This window comes from Miniopterus schreibersii, assembly GCF_964146895.1.
Source record: "Miniopterus schreibersii genome assembly, chromosome: 10".
Classification (NCBI taxonomy): domain Eukaryota; kingdom Metazoa; phylum Chordata; class Mammalia; order Chiroptera; family Miniopteridae; genus Miniopterus; species Miniopterus schreibersii.
Genome location: NC_138110.1, coordinates 3,407,218 through 3,427,896, shown reverse-complemented (window position 1 = coordinate 3,427,896; position 20,679 = coordinate 3,407,218). Strand labels below are relative to the sequence as shown.

At 50.8% G+C, this 20,679-nt stretch overlaps 1 protein-coding gene across 6 annotated transcripts in view; it reads left to right on the top strand.

Annotated features, from left to right (window-relative positions):
* The window catches only part of GNAS (GNAS complex locus), a 57,265-nt gene extending 38,624 nt beyond the window's left edge, over positions 1-18,641 (top strand). For 2 of the 6 annotated variants that reach the window (XM_081149284.1, XM_081149279.1), the window contains exons 2-13: positions 6,581-6,653; positions 9,574-9,618; positions 13,797-13,851; positions 13,932-14,051; positions 14,571-14,668; positions 16,775-16,829; positions 16,924-16,997; positions 17,119-17,177; positions 17,285-17,405; positions 17,594-17,724; positions 17,827-17,894; positions 18,143-18,641. In XM_081149284.1, the coding sequence (XP_081005410.1) occupies positions 6,581-6,653; positions 9,574-9,618; positions 13,797-13,851; positions 13,932-14,051; positions 14,571-14,668; positions 16,775-16,829; positions 16,924-16,997; positions 17,119-17,177; positions 17,285-17,405; positions 17,594-17,724; positions 17,827-17,894; positions 18,143-18,289 (1,046 nt within the window). In that variant the 3' untranslated portion in view covers positions 18,290-18,641. Of the gene's footprint in view, positions 1-2,490; positions 2,985-6,580; positions 6,654-9,573; positions 9,619-13,793; positions 13,852-13,931; positions 14,052-14,570; positions 14,669-16,774; positions 16,830-16,923; positions 16,998-17,118; positions 17,178-17,284; positions 17,406-17,593; positions 17,725-17,826; positions 17,895-18,142 lie in introns of those variants that run through there. The other 4 variants (XM_081149281.1, XM_081149280.1, XM_081149283.1 and 1 more) reach the window with 4 other exon arrangements.
* The last annotated feature ends 2,038 nt before the right edge of the window (positions 18,642-20,679 follow it).

Sequence of the window (20,679 nt, the reverse complement as noted above, 5' to 3'; positions counted from 1 at the left end):
GAGGTGAGGAGGCGCGCCGCGGGGGTGAGCGCCGCCGTCGCACACTTTGCACGCCGCCCAGGGCTACACCACTCACCGAAAATTGGGAGGCAGGTCTGGGAGGCGGGGTCCGGCGCCCACCAACTTGGGCGCCCCCGCGCCCCCCGCTGCTGTGCCCCCCACGCCCCCTGCCCACTCCCGCGATGTCCCCACACCGGCTCGCACCCCCGGGGTGCTCGGCGGCCCGTTTGGGCGCGTCCTCGGCGGGCCGATTTTTCGGCTTCCCCTTCGGTTTATAGGGGCCGCCGCTGTGGGTCCGTCCTCTGAAGAGGCCGGGGCGTCATCGGGCTGGTGAGGAGCGCCGGTCGCCGGCCGGGACGCTCAGTCGCGTCGGCGCCGCGGAGCGGGCTGCGTCAGGTGGCCGGCCCTGGGCAGCGCCCGCTGGCTCCGGCTCCCGGTCGGGCTGCGGCGCCGCGGCGGGAGCGAACCCCTGTCCCGCGCGGGCGGCGGGCGGCACTGCCTTGCGTGTGAGTGCACTTCACTCACATGTAAGTCCGGGTGCCCCGTGGCTCCCCGCGAAGTGCGAGTGGCCCGGCGCGGGCAAGAGCCGCCGGGGCCGGGACAGGGTCGGGGCGCCCCGGCGCCGCCGCCCTGCCCTGCGCCTCCTGGGCACCCCCCAATTCTCTCTTTTCTCTTTTCTTCTCTCCATTGGCGCGCCCAAGAGCCAAGCCAAGGAGCGCCTGAGGGTAACAGCAAACTCGTGCCATCGCGCCTCTGCACTTTTCTTTTTTTGAGTTATTTGACATTTCTTGGTGCTTTTTGGTTTTTCGCTCTTGTTGGGTGCTTTTTGGTGTGTTCTCGCCCCTTTTTGTTCGCTCATCCTTTTTGGCGCTAACTCTTAGGCAACTAGCCCAGCAGCCCGAAGCCGGGCGGCCGCGCACCGGGCGTCGCAGCGGAGACCCCGACACGGGGCGCGCGGGGCTCGGCCAGGCCGAGGCGAGGGGCACGCGGGACGCCGGGCCGCGCGGGAGCCGGGCTCCCCGAGGGGCCGCGCGACCATGCTGAAGATGGCCCTGAAGATCAAAGCCCGGGCGCTGGACAGCCAGAAGAAGACGGCCGCGCTGGCGGCCGAGGTGGCTGCCGAAGCGGCGGCGGCTGCAGCGCTGGCCGAGCCCGGAGAGCCGCCCGCGCCGCCGAAGCGCGGGCACCCCAAGACCACCTCGAAGAACCCCAAGAACCCGCCGCGCGAGGTGCCCCCGGAGAAGTTCCTGACGGAGAAGGAGCGGAGGAAGCTGGAGAAGAAGCTGCTGGAGCAGAGGCGGAAGGCGGAGCGGGAGAAGGAGAAGGAGAGGAAGAGGCTGGAGAAGATGCAGAGGAAGCAGGGGCAGGGCAAGGGGTCGGCCCCGGAGGCCGCCCGCGGCCCGGAGGGCGCCGCCGCCGACGCGGGCGCCGCGGAGGGCGCCGGCGGGGCCGGCGAGGGCGCCGGCATCGGGGGCACGAGTAGGGCCTGGGCCGAGTGGGACTCGGACTCGGGCGACGAGGACGACGCCTACTACACGGTGCCCCGCGTGGGGGGCGTCGTGTGGCGGCCGGGGCCTCTGAAGGCGGGCGCGCTGAGCGCCCACCTGCCCCTCGTGGTCTTTCTGGTGTTCTCGGTGCGCAGCCCCTCGTGGGTGCTCAACTTCCTGCTGCAGAAGCGCACGGAGCAGGGCCGCGGCTGCGGCTTCGTGTTCGGGGCGACCTGCTGCTTCAGAATGTTCCTGGGCTGCGCCTTCTTCTCCTACTGGGGCGGCCGCGCCAAGCGCAGAGGCCGCGGGCGCCCCGGGGCCACGGGGGCCTTCGGCTCGGGCCGCGGCGCCCGCCGTCGGGGGCGCGCCGAGAGGCTCATCTAGCGCCCCCGCTCCCGCCCCCCACCAGACACCACCATCGCTGTGCAGTGTGGAGTTTTATTGAGTCTTTGTGCGTGTGTGTGAACACATTTTCCTTTTCGGTTGCTCTGTCCTTTGGTTCGTGCTCGCCTCGCTTTTTCCACACTCCCTGCTCTCTGGCTCTCTCTGTGACTCTCTCTCTTTTCGAAAATTTTCCGAAGTCCGGGCTCGGGCTCGCGCTCCCTCCCCTTCCGCCCACCCCGGCCCCTCGGCGGCGCCCACGGGAGGCGGGGGGCGGCGGCCTCGGGGGCCGCAGGGCTACGCGGCCCGGGGGGTGGAGCGTTGGCGTCGTGCGAGGGGTCGTCACTGGCTCGGAGCCGCCCCCTCTCCCCCCGCGGCCGGCCCGGCTGGGGCCCGAGCCAGGGGGGCGAGGGGGCGGCTCCCCGGCCTGTCCCCGTCCCGTCCCGGGCCGCGCGCGGGCGGCGAGACCCCCCTTCCCGGGCGCCCGGGGGGCGCCTCCCTCCGCCAGCTCCCGCCCTCCCGCCGCGGCCGCCGCGGCCGCTCCTCATCCCTCCTCCTCCTCCTTCCACCCCCCTCGCCGCCGCTGCCTCCTCCTCCCCCCGCTCCCCCCGCCCGCCGGGGCCCTTTTGGGTAGGGGCGGCGGGCCCGGGCCGAGGCAATAAGAGCGGCGGCGGCGGCAGCGGCGGCAGCAGCTCCCGCAGCTCCTGCTCTGGTCCGCCTCGGCCCGGAGCGGCCATCAGCCCCTTCGGCTTCGGCTCGAGGGGCGGGGAGCGGCTCGTTCCCCTCGGCCCGACCGACACCACCCTCCCCGCGCGGCTCGCAGTCCGCCCCGTGCGCTCCTCCCCGAGGAGCAGAGCCCGCGCCCGGCCCGCCCGCCCGGCGCTGCCCCGGCCCTCTCGGCCCACTTGAGGCCGCCCGCGCCCGACCCGCCGCCGCCGCCGCAGCCAGGCCGCGCCCCGCGCCCCGCCGCCGCCGCCATGGGCTGTCTCGGAAACAGTAAGACCGAGGACCAGCGCAACGAGGAGAAGGCGCAGCGCGAGGCCAACAAGAAGATCGAGAAGCAGCTGCAGAAGGACAAGCAGGTCTACCGGGCCACGCACCGCCTGCTGCTGCTGGGTAAGGGCGGGGCGGGGGGCGCCGGCCCCGGCCCGGCTCGGGGGCCCCTCGGGGCGCCCCGCAGGCCGCGCGCGCCGAGCCCGCCCCCCGCCCCGGGCGCGCGCTCCCGAGCCCGCTGCCCGCTCGCGGGCTCTGTCTCTGGGGGGGGCGAGGCCGGAAGGGGGGCCCCGGGGCGCAGTTTTGGCTGGGCTGGGGCTCAAAATGGGGCTGGGGGCCTTGGCGACGCAGGCAAGGGTCCCCCTCCCCTCGCCGGCTCTCCCCCCTGCTCTCTTTCTGTGCCCTCCCCCCTCGCTCTTTTCTCTCTCTTTCCGCGAGGCCTACGCGACGCCAGGGGCTCGGGTACTTGTTGGGGAGGGGGAGGAGAAGCCCCACCGGGCTCGGGAGACTGCGACAAAAAGAGGGTTTCGGGGACAGGAAATGGGGTGGCGGGCAGAGGGAGGGGGGACCCGCCTCCGTGGGGTGTGTGATTTGTTCGGAGAGGGAAAGGGAGAAAGAAAGAGGGGCCAGGAGGGGAGGGGGTGACGTGGGGAGGGGGCGCCGCGGAGGCGAAGGGGGGCCTCGCCAAGGGGAGGCTTTGGCGGGGGAAGTGGCCGGGGGGGGGCGGGTGACATCAGCCCCTCGGAAGAGTCCGGAGTGGTAAAGGTGGTGCAGTGAGGGGGAGGGGGCACGGCGAGTCGTGGCGCCGGAGTGGGGGCTGGGGGAGGAGGGAGCGCGGCCGCCGCTGGGCGCGACTCGGTGCGTTCGGGGCCGGACACATTGTGCGCGCGGAGCAGACGTGTCCCGGGCCGGGCGGCTGGGGAGGGAAGGGAAGGCGAACCAAATAAAACGAGACAAAAAGAAAAAAAAATGGAGTTAGTACGCTAAGTGCCCAGTGAAGCCAAATGACACGTCATTTTTACAGTATGACCTTTTTTCCCCTTCCAGACATGCAGGCTTTTTGAAAAGCAAAGAAGAGCATTAATTGTAGCGGCCGCCCCTACCCCTCGCAGCAGCCCCCCCCAGTAAACCATTCACACACATTTCCCTGTTAGTCGGGCGCCTTGACAGTGCTTTGTGAAAAAAAAGGGGGGGGGGGAGACATTCACAAATCAGAACTGGAAAATGACATTTGTCTGTAAATGGCTTCTTGGTCTGGAAATGGCGTTTTTTGCCCTTTTCAAGGTGGGGGGGAGGGGGTCGAGTGCGCTCTAAGGAGACGACTTTTTTTCCAGGTGGAAGGAGATGAAAAGACGTTAATTAGTTGTTTGTCAAGTGACTTTTGATTGCGGTTTTTACTCTGGTCAAAAAAAAAGGGCGGGTGGAATTTAGGGAGATGACCTTTCCTCCTTTTTACTTAAAGGTGCTGCTTGGGGGCGCGGGGGGGGGGGGCGGTTAAAAGAAAATAAAAGAAATTGTTGAAATGACCAAAAGCATTACACAAGCATTCATTAGTATGGAAGTTATCCACTTCCTCAGTAATTTGGCTGAGTTAATTGGTGAATTTGCTAGGTTAAGACCTAGTTCGTGGTCACACTTCAACAAAACAGCTTAGTTATAAAGAATAAAGTGTAAAGGCTGCGTTTCTTTGTGGTGTTTGCTTGTTTGGATGGGTTATGTCTTTGTTCTGGGTCCAGGTTTATATAAAGCAGAAAATTATTAAGTGAAAATAAGGCTCTTTGGTGTTTATGCATTTGCAGTTTCAGTAATTAAACAATAAATAAGTTGAGGTCTTATCTAACACTTTTAAAGGTAGAATTATACTATGTGAATAATAATATGCATATAATTTGATTTCAAAGTATAAGCCTGGAAAAGTCTAGAATCTTTTTCTTGGAATGCTATCTTGTTAGCTGAATACTAATTTGAAACAAGTGTGATGCTAATCGTACCTTAAATTTCTAACACCTTTGTGCAGTAATCACCAAGTCTGCACTTAATTTGAGACTGTTATTTTGAACACACCTTGCATCACTCTGGGCTAACCTTCCCCAGGTGTCCTAGTGTATGTGGCTACATTTTATCACAATTTATTGATAGCCTCTGGCACAGGTATCTGCAGCTCAAGCCAGTGCGACACATTTTACATTTTGAAACAGTGATTCTCACCGAATAATCCCCCCCCCACAAAAAAGAGGAAGCAAGCCCCAAATCCACTGGTTTTAATCCATCTTAATAGCATAAAATTGAGTGAATTACAGTACCACAAAAGATCTTGCAGTAATTTTTCAGCCCAATTCTCTAATTTCACATATGCGGAAACTGAGGCACAGTTCTGTTTGTGCTTCTAAAAGAGGTATTACGCATCCTAACGCCTCTGAAATAAGAATATTGGAGATTCTGATTAATTTTATGTTTTCTCTTCATGGAACCTCCTAATAGTACCTTTAATATTTTAATTTATGAAAGTGAGGCTCATTAAGATAGAGTGTTTGCTTTGAAATCAATGTTTCTGTGGAAACAAATTTTAACTTTTACAGGTATTGATTACAGCCTTGTGAAAAGGCAAGAGAAGGAGGAATGCTTTGCTCTCTGGGAAGTAAAACAATTAAGAAAATTAAAAGGGGGGGGGAACCAAACTGAGGTTTGTGTGGGAGGTGAGCAAAAAATGGTTCATACAATTATTTGTGGGAGAGCTTGCATTTACAAAAAAGAAAATGAAAAAACAACAATCCTCCTTCTAGCTTGGAAATGGGGTTTTTCACCATTATTTCTTCAAATATAAGGTGATTTAAAATGGAGGCATGCGTCCCTTCTTACTTTTAGTTGGGAAGGGCATGACATCTTTGAAAATGCAGTGGTTTCCAGGTATATTTTTCCTTATGATTAAAGTCTGGTCCTTTTTAACTCTTACAGTTGCTGCATGTTAATGTGGTTCTCAAACACTACATTTGATATTAAAATGTGTTTTTCCAAGAGATGACAAAATTGGTGGTCTTCTACCCCCCTCCCGCATGACATGGTTGTTGAATCCAGAGAGAATTTTCGGGGAAAGGAGGGTGGGGGTAATTGGGTAAAATGCCATGCTGCGGTTTGAGGGGCTGACTTCAGTAGCCCCGGGGGAGAGAAACCTGCCCAGAGAGGAGCTGCATTGGGACAATGTTTGGGAGGCAAGTGCTGCGTCAGAACGTGATCTGCAGACTGCAGTGTATGGGCATTGTTGGTGGATCCTGGGTATTTTAACCATGAAACATCTGACAAACAATGAATTATGTGGCTCTATATACATTCATGCGTGCAATGTACCAGTGAATTCTCAGTTTGAACTTCAATTTTCTCGCCCCCCGCCCGCCAAAAAAAAGACAAAATTGAGTCATTTCTTCTTCTCCCTCTTTGCTTCCCCACCCTGCAAATTTTAAAACAGCCAAAACCAAAACAAAACCTGAAACAGCAAAATGTTTAATTCTTGTTTGTTGTTCTAATGGTGAAATACTGCAGGGACACAGAATCGGACTTTTATTTCATTTCTGATGCGTCGAAATGTCAATGCAAATTGCAAGTCTGTTGTATTTTGTTTGTTTCTCTTGCGTGTTGCTTCTATGGAAAAAACAGCAGTCCTCCGCTGCCCAAAGTGTGTAAAATGCCTCCTTCATAACCTGAGACTTACTTTCATTTTCTAGGTGCTGGAGAGTCTGGTAAAAGCACCATTGTGAAGCAGATGAGGATCCTGCATGTTAATGGGTTTAATGGAGAGTAAGTGTCAAAGCTGCGCCAGGGACAGGAGCACACTTGATACTAACCTTTAGGGAGTTTAGGGAGCTTGGGGGGCTGGGCAGCCAATTTTTACTTAATTTTTCAGTCTGCATATTAGAAAATCCTGGGGAGAATTCTTCAGGGATTTCCCCCCTCCCTCCTTTTAATAGTTGGTGCAGCAACAAATAGTAATAACATTAAAGCACCCGTGTCCTTGAGAAGAAAACATCTCCCCTTCCCCGGGAAAAGAGCGCCTGGTTGGCCCCAGGGGACAGGTCTGTCTCAGGCTTTGGTGCAGTGGGTCCCCAACATGGCTGACAAGGGCGGTGGCCACCCCCTTAGTCATGCGACACTGACCACTGAGAACCCCCCCCCCCCAGCAGATTACAGCGCAATGCACCAAGACAGGATGTTTTAAACTATTAGGGAAACATTCTTTCAATAATATTATCTCACAAAACAAAGTTGGAAGAGGCAGCCCTTGTTAATAATTATTCATAACCCTCCCCCCCCAGTCTTGGAATTAATATTACGGGCAAATCATTGTTTCCCTTTTTAAAAATCTATAGTCATGCCTGAAGAAACAGAAAGGGGACATTTAAATGGTGGAAAGGCTAGGAGTTAGGTCCCTCTGGCAGGATCAAGGGGCACTTTTGCCTTTGAAACGTCCTTCCAGGCATCTTGGTGTGGGACAGTGTGAGGATACCTCAAGAATGAAGGTGAAAAGCATGCGCATATGTGAGGGATGGAAAAGACAGGGTCGCGCTGGCCATGCCGGGGACAGACCGAGGGAGTTTGCCCCCCCCCCCCCAAGACCCCAGCTAAGTTGACCAGCCTTGTTTTCCTGGTGTTGAGGGACTGTTCACCATTACTAGCTGGTTAGCAGTTCCAGTCCCCCTCCTAAACCTGGGTTCTAGTGAAAGATTACTCCGTTGCATTCCCTTTAGTTTCGGAAGGGGAGACTGAGTCATGGTGGCATAGTTTAATTCAGTTACACACCAATACCCCCCCACCCCCCGCCATAAAAAACCCATAAACAGCCCTACTGTCCCCTGAGTACCCGGGAAACAAACAATGAACTTTATCACCTTTCAGAGGTTAAAGAGCTACACTGAAGGCAGTTCTTTATGGAAAACTCTAGAATTCTTAGATCAAACAATGGGGGGGGTAAGAAAAGGATGACATCATATGAATGGACATTTTAGTTTAGGTGCTTTTTAGGCTTGAACCGTGAATTTAAGAAGGATGGGCTATTTCACCAACTTTATAACTGACTCCCCATGAGTTGTCAATATGCCCATACATGCGGTTAATTAAACAAGTCACCCCCGCAGAAACCAGTTCTGAAATTTCTAATTCCATACACACCCTTCAGTAAAGTCCTGCCACCAGAGACGGCCACCGGTCAATAAACAGAAACTGGAGACTGACTTCCAGCTATATGAATTTGTCATTTAAAGAAAACCTCTTGCATAACTTTCCCCCTGCAACTTAACGGGGAGCGCTGCTTCACGAGGCTAGTTAACCAAAACGAACCCGACCCTGGACCCTCTAGATAAATATTTTGGTTGAAACTGGACATGGCTAGCATTTTTAAAGGATGCAGCAGCCACTGTTTACCTTAGTTCGAGTCTGATGGAAAATAGGACATCCTTAAAATAATTTACTTCGAAGTTTTATTACTTATTACCCTAATTTTTTAAAAAAAAATTTTTAGAGAAAGGATTCTCCTCCCTAAGTGGGCCAGTCTGTAATGCAGACCAGGCATTTAAACCAGAACTTCTCTTTTCTTTTTTTTAAAAAAGAGGAAGCGAGGTTCCCAGTTTGCCTGCTTTGTGGAGGAAGCCATAGGTAATCTCCAAGGATGTTAAATTTAGCCTGCGAAAGAGACATACAGGGAATTCTTAGTGTGAGTCTAGAAATTTTATTTTTATCTTGTCCAAGGAGCCTTCTTTTTTCTTTTTCCTCACTGTGGTATTGCAACAAAAACAGTTTCCTCCTTGACCAGGAATTCCCTGTAGAACTGGGACGTCGGGTGTGGGGTCTTTCCCTCCCGTAAATGTCGCTTTGTCAGTGCTGGGCTGAGCTGTTCCACTTGCCTTAACTACTGCAGACTGCGTGCCGGTTACCTGTGTAGAGTAACTTGTAATTCTAATCTGACTTTCAGAAATAGAGGTCAAATTCGGATTTTCCTAACGCACAGCTAACTCTTCCTTACATTGAGTGCCAGAAAAAACAGCACCATTAACACCGGCTGAGCTAATGAGCTAATCGATGATAAAACCACAGATGGCTTAGCCAGGCTCCCCCTCCGACTTTCTGGGTGGGGTGCCCACCGGTCATGAAGACTGGATTTTGAGAGGTGTTTTTTTTTTTGTTTGGTTCTCGAAGTCCAGGTATGGTTTTAACTGATGACAATTTATGGGAAACAATTACTCATAAATAAAAACATTTTATAGGTAGTTTCAGACTGCAGGAAGAGAAGTCTTAGTGTTGCAGCAGATGTCATGGGCAGCAGTTAGCGTGTCCATGCTTCTTGTTCAGATACAACACTGAGGATTGAGGTCTGGGAGCACGAGGACCTCCATAGGTGCTACCGTGTTCTCCAAAGAACAGATAAATCACTGCCTGGCTCCCTGGTGCATGTACATTTAGTGAAAGCACAAGAAAATAATTATCAGTCCCTTCTGTCCCCAACCAGAGTCTCCAGAGGGCTCTGTTAATACTGCAGCCAAGGTGTGGAATTCTCCCCTCCATGGCGCACAGCCCCAGGAGACCTTCCAAGTTCGCCAAAAAGGCAGCGACCTACGGATTAATGGGGTGGTGGCCCTTGGCTGAGGAATGGAGAGAGGCTGGGTGGGGATTTTGTGGAATTGCGGTGCCTTGCAGATTAGGTGAGCTTTCAATCTCTCTTTAAAAGGGGCGGCGAAGAGGACCCGCAGGCTGCCAGGAGCAACAGCGATGGGTAGGCACATTCAAAACAGAAAAACTTTTAACAGACAGACATGAAGATAATACTGGGAAATTGAGGGCAGAGCCCCGGGAAGAAAGCAAAAATTATTTAAGGGCCATCATCCATCTTGGTATACATTTGCAAACAACACAAACAGCTTCATACATCTCACAGCACGTGAACTGCAAAACAGTTTCTGTTGTTTTTTTGGCCATCCATAAAGTGTAATTAGATCCAGCTGGGGGAGCGCTGTAGATTCCAGCTTTAGACGATAGTTTAGGATTTCCAGAACTGCGCTTTTTCCTTACGGTTCCTGTCCAGTCCAGTCCCCCATGCCACCCACCCCCAGCTCTCCATTTGAATCTGCTACTTGTTTTTAAAACTGTCTAATAAATCCCATCACCCAGTGGTTGGTCTGACTTTAAAATTTCAGGCCTCTGAGAAAAATTTTCTGTTTAAATACGTGGTGCCGCACTGTCCTTGAATGGGGACAAAACTCAGCACCTGGGGGGGGTAAGTTATTGTGACGAATGATCTCGAAAAGCCTCTGGTCTGTTAAAAGTTATCAAATTAATTTAATCCGAGGCCCTGTACGTCAGCTAGTGGACAGCACAGGAAATGAGCGATGGCATCCATCTTTTTTCCATTCATTATTGGATTATTTTTTCTTCACTTCCTGCAGCCCCACTGCCATCACACGCCAGCACACATGCATGCATGCCAGGTAACCCGCTCGAGCTGTGCCTGCACATTCAGCATGCTGTCATCGGGCAGCTTTCTCCTGACACCACGCAGGGCCATTGAGGAGCGAGGGCATCTCAAGCAGCTGCTGTGGCCGGGAGGGGCGGGGCAAAGGAGATTGGGGCTGGGACAAAGTGACTGACACATGTTTGTTCATCTGTTTTTTTTAGAATATATTACCCCTAGATGATGGCTACGGTTTCTCTTCATCCCTTCTTCCCGGCTATGCCCCTCACCCTTGCATGCTGGAATTGGCCCATCTTAGGAACTTCTAATAAGAATACTATTCTGTTGTGGGGGGAGGGGGATGGGCCCTACCACCTAACCTCTGAAGATAAAACAAAAAACAAAAAAATTTAAAAATGCCAAAAACAAAAAAGGGGGGGATAAAATCCTTAATTGTTCAAAATGTAGTAGTGACATCCAAAATAGGCATCTACAGAACAAGTGACTGTCAGTTTACTGTACCAAAAGTTGGTGTTTGAGTAGTGACAAGTCCTTACTGAACAACTGTGTGTGAGATGCTAGCCTGACCTTACCCTACTAATCCTGCCTGCTCTTCTCTCTGACTGTTCTGCAGTAAATACAATATTAACATACGTGATAAATAAAACTTCTCTGCATGTCTCAGCAGTCCCTGTCTGTCTTCTGTCTTTCTTCTTATGTCTGTCTTTCCCTATAAAAGCACAAAAATAGAGAACCCCAACCACTTAAGCCTGGGGAGGGTGGTGAAGGGGGGAGCTCTTAGGATTCGAACCAAGCTCCTGCTTTATGCATAGAGGTGGAGGGAGGGGGAGCTACAATGTCCTAAAAGTACTTCCAGCCCCAATTTTGTAGTCTGTCAGAAATTGATAAATACTTTGGCCTTAGAGACACCTGAAGAACTTCTCTCTCAATCTTACAATGAACGTTCATTAAGCAATAGTAAGGGTGATGATGAAACCTGCCAGCCTCCGGTGTAATATCTCCATCTACATAGTAATTGCTTCAATGGCAGCATTTTATGTTGGAGTATTACACACCCGAATTAGATCGGATTCCTATTTTAGCGGTTTTATACTTGATGTACTCCCACATCTACTCACATACGTAGATGAATGCTGAACACGTTCTCAAAATATCCGTATTTAAGACGGGAACTTTTCCAATCATCATACTACTACTTAGACCCAAAGATTGAGCTGAATGAGAGAACCTGTCTCTGGAGAGCACTGTCTCGGGCTGTGTGTGCATTTGGGTACTTAGTCCCCAAACAGTTCATTTTAATTATTGTGGACCTTAAAACCAAAGAAAGGTTCCCGGCTCTTGTTACCATGGAAATGAGACCTGTTTTTAATGAACAGGAGTGGAATTGCCCTGTGGGGTCTTAGATGAGCTTGAATCCCTAAGTAAATATGAGGGGCAATTAAACACGCACATCCTGTAAAAATTCTTATGTCAGCATAACTGATGTCAGACCATAGCCCCGAGTCTGGACACCCTGATTGCAAGGAGGAGCTTCAAGTTGCATAAACGCAGGAGCAGCACAGAGGACTCGGGACTCCCAGTCCCTTCAGTGCAGGGTGGGGACCTTAGGAGTCCGGGGGGGGGGGGGGCAGTGGCAGACTTAAGTTCCTTAAGTTGGTGGCCTGGGCCCCCCCCAGGTGCGCATGCTGCCCCTCCCCTCATCACATCTAGAGTTCCCCAGAGTGCAGCACTCTTGTTCAAATAGCCCTGAGGGGATCCATGGTCCCATTTGTCCTGCCCCACTCCCAAACCAACCCCTCACTGGTTGAGAGCAGCCCTGATAAGGGAGCAGGGTCTCCCAAGGCCGGCGCTGAACAGAAAAAGGGTTGATTCTGGAAAGGGCTCTTTGAGAAGATGAGGGCCCACCCCTCAAATATGCAAATACTCAGGAAATATAATTAGATCAGGAAAGACCAGGTTCTTGGGGGGGGGGGCAGGCTGTTTGCAAGCAAGCATGTGGCCCCATCAGCTCCCTGGCCCAAGGTCCCCGCTCCCTGCTCCCCCAGACTCCCTCCCTCCTCCCTGCAGCACTAACACTCAGGGCAGCCTGTGGCTCCTATTAACCCCTTTGCATTTTCTCTGTATTAATGTTCTGTCTTCTGAGGGGTCTTCACCTCCATCCCCTCACTCTGGTAAAGCATCTAGGTGAAGCCTTCAAAGATGGGGAATCTCAAGAGATTATTTTAAAAATTACAGCAAAGATGAGCTCTGTCCCTTCTCCTTCAGTGACTCAGACTTTCCCTCTGGGCCTCAGTTTCCTCCTTAGTCATGTCCTAGGGCCTAATACACAGCAGGTGTGTTTCTGTTCCATAAGCCCAGAGGCAGGGTTGGGGCAATGGACATAGCATGATTTATGCCCCAAGCTAGGGGTCCTTTACCCTAAAATCACAAACTCCCTGGTCGAAAAGACACAGCATTTCAATTGATGCAAATGGGGGTACAGACATTGTGTGGGGGGGAGGGGACCCAGAAGCCCAAGGGTGTGGCCTTTACCAGTCACTGATGGTGGGTCATTCCACACAGGCCACTCTGTAGTTCCAAGTTAAAAGTATTTTAGCCCAGCTGGGTGTAGCTCAGTGGTTGAGCATTGACCTAGGATCCAGGAGATCGCAGTTCAGTTCCCTGTCAGGGCACATACCTGGGCTGCAGGCTCCATCCCCAGTCAGGGGCGCGCAGGAGGCAGCTAATCAATGACTTATCATTGATGTTTCTATCTCCCTCTCCCTCTCTGAAATCAATAAAGATATATTTAAAATACATGTATTTTTTAAAGCAGCAAAACCTCCAACCTCTACTTAAAGAGGAGGACGCTGCCCCCACCCCCAGTACAAAAGTCTCGGGTCATAAAAGACTTCCGAGGGCAAAATCTCATTTCTGTCCATGCTGAAGGGTCAGTGTGTGCTGATGTCATCAACTAGAAACGTCCATTGCTGCTGGCTGCAGTGACAGACACACAATGACTTCTTAAGTAAACAAGCAAATAACCAGGGCTGCAGGCCCTGAGATCTAATTAACACACCACGTCACTCAGCCCTCTAATCCAGGGGCCCAGTCGGCCCCAGGCGGAGCCATGACACCCTCCTGGGCCTCACAGTGACATCACCCACCCCCAGCAGAGCCGCTGGTAACACCGAGGACGTGTTAGTGTGCAGTGGGGGCTTCAAGCACCTGGGCCCGCAAGCGAGGGAGCGACGGACAGGGTCCAACCTCTGGTACAGTAGGCCTTGGTCACACTCGGGATGCCAATTTGCTGATCGGCCGCCATCAGGCGTGCCCTCCGGCCAGAACTGGGAGGTGGTCATTTAAGACCACCCTCATTCGGGACCCTCCAATCACTCCTTCAAGAACAGAATACTATGCTTAGTTGGAATGTCTTAACTAAAGCCACCCTGTTGGGCAACATGATGCCATATGATTTTCTTTTCTTTTCAATCCCACTGTAGTGAGAAGGCCACCAAAGTGCAGGACATCAAAAACAACCTGAAGGAGGCCATTGAAGTACGTGCTCAGGTTCTCTCTCGTTCTGTTAGCCCCCCCAGGCAGTGCTGCCCCCTGACCGCTTGCTCAATCCCTTTCAGACCATCGTGGCCGCCATGAGCAACCTGGTGCCGCCCGTGGAGCTGGCCAACCCCGAGAACCAGTTCCGCGTGGACTACATTCTGAGCGTGATGAACGTGCCGGACTTTGATTTCCCTCCCGTAAGCGGCGCCCGCGCGCAGCCCGCCCCGCGCCGCGGCTGCGTCACGGGCTCACCTGCGTCCGGGCCACGCCTGTGTCTGGCAAAGCACATCCCCGTGATGCTTAGGAGAAAGTTAATTCCATGAGGGTTCTTAATGTTTAAAACCCCCCAGGAACTAATAATTACTAGGGCATGGCTCAAGATGTATGAGCAAAATTGTCGCCCCTTGTAAATCTTGTACAAGTACACGTCACATTTTAATAATACAGACCACACTTGATAGATGGTAGATTTTTATGAGAGAAAGCCATGAGTTATGGCACCCTTACTATTCCCTTTTTACGCATCTTGTGACAAACGAGAGTATGTTAACATGGCACACAAGCTCCTATGTCCAGTTAATTGAGTGCACCCTAAAACCCCTAGGAATGCAGCACCAGCTCCGAGCTCTGCGTGGGGTGCCCTCATTTGGAAGTGGCCCCTAGACTCCCCCTGGGTGCAGGCCCCGCCTCTAACGTCTCTCTCGGCCCCCCCGCAGGAATTCTACGAGCACGCCAAGGCTCTGTGGGAGGACGAGGGAGTCCGAGCCTGCTACGAGCGCTCCAACGAGTACCAGCTGATTGACTGTGCCCAGTAGTAAGTGGCCTCCCCTCATCACGGGACACGCGCCCTCAAGGAGGGAATGGTCACTACCCAGACCGAGGCGTTTGCAAATGAGTCCTCACGGGCGAGGGTGGCAGCCAGTTATCCCCACCTGCGCTCTGAGCAGTTTCCTCATTCACTTGCTTTTCAAAGCCCTTAAATTGCACTTTTTAGTGTAGTGACATTATTTTATATAAACAATTAATGCCTGTTAGCCAAAATGATAATTACTAGCAATAAGGCGATATTCATAATTAATTAGCTTGAAGTAATTGATTGAATTGACCGCCAGGCATTTAGGGAGACAGGGCAGCTCTCACACTTTGGGTAATGTAAAAATTTTTTATTTTATTACTGTAATTTAACAACATGACAGAAAGCTGCCTCTCCCCTCCCTGGTAGCTAATAATTGCTTTGCTATTGCAAAGAGTTTAATAGACAAGCAACTTTGTATATTTTCACAAGGGACAGAAAAACAATCCCATCTTGGCCAGTCTCTGCGACCCCCACCCCACCCCCAACCCCTTCTTCAACAAAGTCCCTGATTTTCTCAAAAGTTTGAACTAAAAGCTGGAAGTGCTAATTATAGTAACGCAAAACAAATGGAAATCCTGGAATTGTTTGCGTTTGTGTCCTGGATCCAAGTCAGAGGACAGGTACAGGATTCGGAGGCCCGGGAGTGCCCCGGGGGAGGGCGGGGCAGTTTCATTAATAGCAGTTTAGGCTGATTTGGTGTTTTGGCTTTTTTTAAATCTTCCACCATCTGAAAGTTTTTCTTTTTAATGCAACATTAAATTACTCCTGCAGCTTCATCTGAAAGTGGCAGCATCCCCACAGTTTATGGAAAGTTTTAAGAAACTCGGGGAAAAAAGGACATGGCTTGTAAAATGTCTTCCCTGGCCAGAGGATTTCCAGGCCCTGCTGGCACCGACCAGCCTGCTTCTGGCTTCACTGCCTTTATGTTAAAGTTGAGATACTGGTACCTTGCCCATTTCTTAAGCTGCCTATTTTTATTTGTTGAGCTGGGGTTTGGCTGGCCCTGCTCCAGCTGTCTCTCTCACCAGATTTGGTGCTGATGAGCTATTTATAGAACTGTGGTTCTGTTGCCATGGCAACTCGCTGGAGGCCAGGGCGGCTGGGGAGCTATTTCTGGACTGGTGCTGTAATGTAAGACTGATTGGGCAAGTTAGTGTATCCTCCGAGCCAGACTAACTCTAAACTGGTAAAAAGGAAGGGGGAAAAAAACTAACAGAACTTCTTTAAATAGACTTTTCCCCTTTTGGGACTTTTTCTGATTAGCCCACTTAAAGCAATTTTAACCCCTCACCCCCCCCCCCCCCCAGAAAAGCTGGGTTTAACATTAATTTTCTATATTAATCAAATTAATCCAGTCTTTTCAAAAGTTATTTTTCCCAATGGTGTTTCTAGTAAGCAACATAAAAGCAAAAAGTCAAGCTATAGAGAGAGGAGGTGGAAAACTTTTCCATGTATATCTTTCGGCTCATTAATGAGTGTCCCTGGGACCCCAACCCCCCCTCCCCCCATGCTTGCTCCCTGCCACATCAAGACCCATATGCTGGGTTGCCCTGGGGTTTTTTTAAAATTACGAATTTCATATCTGGACTGTTCTATTTCATGGATCAAATATGCCGGAAGGGAACACTGTGTTTGTTTCCTGTTCAGTGTGGTCAGGGAAAAAAAGGCCCCTGTGTGTCAACCTCTTTTGTTCTCTTTAATGAGCGAGGTTCTTAAAAGGTGGAAGGAGGGAATACCCCTTCTGAGTAACTCCAACATCGAATTTTCATTAGTCCCCTGGGGGGATCCAAATTGAGACACGAAAGTATATGATTTTCAAGCTATCTGCCAGTTTAGTCAAAGCCAAACAATTTCATATTTAAATTTTTTTTTATCTTAAATTCTGTTTGCTCTAACTGCTTTAAGGCATAAACTTTGAATCACAAATGTAACCAACACAAGCAGCATTCCTATTGACTTAACTGTGGGGTGACCATTTCTATTAGCTTGACTTGGTAGAGAGGCTGGAATATTGTGCAAATTGGCACACCCCTTCACACCCGTGTGTCTTTCTTTCCCTCCCAGCTTCCTGGACAAGATTGATGTCATCAAGCAGGATGACTATGTCCCCAGCGATCAGGTATGCAAAAGTTCTCAAGCTTGTCAAGAGTTTTGCTCTAGATTGGCGATTTTTAACATTTTGGTAAGATCCACTGACCTTGATTATGTTCTAGGACCTGCTTCGCTGCCGTGTCCTGACTTCTGGAATCTTTGAGACCAAGTTCCAGGTGGACAAAGTCAACTTCCAGTAAGTGAATGGTTCCCTTTCTAAGAGACAGAGATAATGGTGTCTGGATGTTTCCTCTGGCAGTTAGAGTGGTGGATCCATGTTAGCCCTTTGGAGTGACCAGGTGTCCTTTCTCCTGCAGCATGTTTGATGTGGGCGGCCAGCGTGACGAACGCCGCAAATGGATCCAATGCTTCAATGGTATGGAAGCCATGGGCATCTCTCCTGTCTGGGACTTTTTGCTTTTGTAATTGTGAGGTATCATTTTTGCTTCTAACTCTCATTACCTTTGCTTTCTTGTGCTGAAGATGTGACTGCCATCATCTTCGTGGTAGCCAGCAGCAGCTACAACATGGTCATTCGGGAGGACAACCAGACCAACCGCCTGCAGGAGGCTCTGAACCTCTTCAAGAGCATCTGGAATAACAGGTTAGTGGAACAACCCTCAGGTTTTCCCTCCCAGCCACTTGCCCAGAAGGCCTGGGACTGATGTCCAGCCCTTGTATTTGCCCTGTTACAGAATAGAATCTTATCCAAGACCTTGTGCTAGCATCTCAATCCCCCTGTAGAAGAAAAACTCTTTTCCTGAGCTTTAACCCTACTTCCCTTTTTGTTAGATGGCTGCGCACCATCTCTGTGATTCTGTTCCTCAACAAGCAAGACCTGCTCGCTGAGAAAGTCCTTGCTGGAAAATCGAAAATTGAGGACTACTTTCCAGAATTTGCTCGCTACACTACTCCTGAGGATGGTACGTATGACCTTCTGCAGTTAATTGGCACACATTTCAGCTCATTAGTTCTATATACAGTTATGTATATGTTAATTAACAAAATATTTGTATTTTTCCTAGCGACTCCCGAGCCCGGAGAGGACCCACGCGTGACCCGGGCCAAGTACTTCATCCGCGATGAGTTTCTGGTGAGTAGACTGTCTCCTCTCTTTGGTTGCTTTTATTCTCAGGGATAAAAATTGACTTAATTCTACATTTGGGGATTAAACTGTCCAGTACTTCAGTTTCATTTAATTTGTCACCTGTACAAATTTTAGCTTTTGTGCCCCTTTACCTGGTTTTGTTTTAACAAAATGTCAGTAGCTGGTCAAGGGTCCTTTGTGGGGGAAGTTTCTGGAGAGGGGGCGCTGACCCAGTTTCCCTCTCTGTGCCACAGAGAATCAGCACTGCCAGTGGAGATGGGCGTCACTACTGCTACCCCCACTTCACCTGCGCTGTGGACACCGAGAACATCCGCCGTGTGTTCAACGACTGCCGCGACATCATCCAGCGCATGCACCTCCGTCAGTATGAGCTGCTGTAAGAAGGGAACCCCCAAATTTAATTAAAGCCTTAAGCACAATTAATTAAAAGTTCAATGTAATTGTACACGCAGTTAATCACCCACCATAGGGCATGATTGACAAAGCAACCTTTCCTTTCCCCTCCGAATGGTTTTGCGAAACCCCTTTTCCCTTTCAGCTTGCTTAAATATTCCAAATTTAGAAAGCTTAAGGCGGCCTTCAGATAAAGAAAAAGAAAAAAAGGCCAAAATGGTTCCCTCTCTCTTTGAGTAACTAAAATTAACAGCAGCAAACAGAAATAAATGAATTAAATGAATTAAATATTGTCTTGTGCAGCATTAAAAAATCAATAAAAATTAAAAATGAGCAAAGTTTGTGACTCCTTTGACTTATTTGTGGTCTCGAACAAATGCTGTTGTTCTTGGTGTTGATGGTGTGAAAACTTGGGAAGCCCCATATTGACATAACAAGGCCCCAAGGTGTAAAAATCTTGCCACTTTCTTGACCTAATCTTTGGGTTTCTAAGGACAATTTGCAGACAATACAAAATGTCCGCTCTGTCCTGCCAAACTGGTTCCCCACAAAACCACTGGGCCCATCAAGAATTCTGTACTTTGACCTTTACTGCCCTATCCAAAGACTCCACCAACTAACATCCCAGTGTGTCTCTTAACCCAGACTCTGCAAAACAGGCAGTACCAAGAGCTAGAAATGGAATTAAAACAACTGGCTAGCCATTGGGGAAAATTTTAAGTTGGATCCCTACCTCAGTCCATACACAAATGAATCAGTCACGTTTAAATACAAAAAGATACTTTAAAAATGGCTATTTTTACTATTAAAATCTTGGTTTATAGACTATAGCTCTTTAAGCGTGACCTAAGATCCAAAAGCCCTAAGGAGCGGAAGTAGGAGAACTACACAAAAATTAAAATTGCACATAAAATATGAATAGGGGTGGGGACTGGCTAAAGATCTGTAACAAAGGGTTACTTTCCCTAATGAGCAAAGAGCTCTTAAGAATTAATAAGCAAACCCATCACAAAAATGGGTAAAGCACATGAACAAGCAATTTACTTTAAAAAAATACAAACATTGGGGGAAATGTGGAACCTCAGTCATGAAATACAAATAAAACTTGTGCCACTGTTGGGAGGGGGTGGTTCTCTGCACTCATGGGCCCCATGAAGTCATATGGGTTGCTGCTTGGACCTGAGGTCCACTTGGGTTCCCTAGTCCTTCATCCCCAGGGTCATCCCTCAAGCAGGTGGTCACCCATGGTGTGGCTTCCTGGGTGGGTGGGAGCCACAGCATCAAGCATTGCACCTTCTGAAACTGGCCTAATGGGACATTAACCAAGCTGATTCTGCAATTCAGGCCAAAAATCTACTTCCTGTTTCCCAAAGCAAATCAATCCAAGCCAAATTAAACATTGAGCAAAATGAGCCCAACAAGGGCAGAAAAAGTACCAAATGCACCATCCCCATAAACCTTCCTAAAGCTTCCTATGCAGTATTCAGTCCAACATAAAAACTGTGTGCTTGCTGTGTAGACTTAATTACAAAACAACCCTCAAAAGCTCCCCCAAGTTAACATATAATCTACATAAGTGCTTACTATGCAAATACAGCCAGAAGACTAGCCCACAAATTCTCATAATCCCACAAAGTACTCCAAATAAACACAACTAATTAAAACCTGGGACTAGCTATCAAGTGTAACCACAACCATACCAATGCCCATCCAAGGAAAGGCTGCGCTAACAGAAACCAGGCTCAGCACCCCCGCTGGCTCGCTGGCTCGGCAGTTGAGCCGCACCTGTGAGCCAGGTGGCTGTTCTAGTGGGGGTCAGGGCGCATGCTCCCTGGGGCTCCACCCCCAGTAGGGGGCGAGCGGGGGCGGGGGGGGGGGGTGAGGGGGCCGTCAGTGACTCGTCATTGACGTTTCTATCCCTCCCGCTCCCTTCCTCTCTCTGAAATCAATAAAGACATATTTTTTAAAAAGAAACCAGGTTCAACACCAGCCCCATAGCCCCTCTCTCAAGATGGCCGCCTGTCCGCACGGCTATGCAGAGATTCTGGAACCTTCTCCGGACAGCCACATATCCACCAAAATTAGAAAACAAATTCCCAGAGCGAAGGTGATACCCCAGAGCCCCCCTTTGCTGGCTAAAACGCGGCAACTTTGTGAGAACTTGTAGGAGGGACTGGAAGCCGCCTGCGAGGCCACGCTCACCGGGTAAAGTTGCCCCGACGGGACGGGAGGGCTCGCGCGCGCTCTCCCTGTGCGAAATGGCCAACAGGAAAAAAGTCGTCTGCTACGTGCCCTCTGCGCAACGAGCTGGGCCAGCCGTCACCCCCGTGCTGCCAGTGTACCCTGAGGCCTAGCGGGGGCCGCGGCCCTCAGGTTC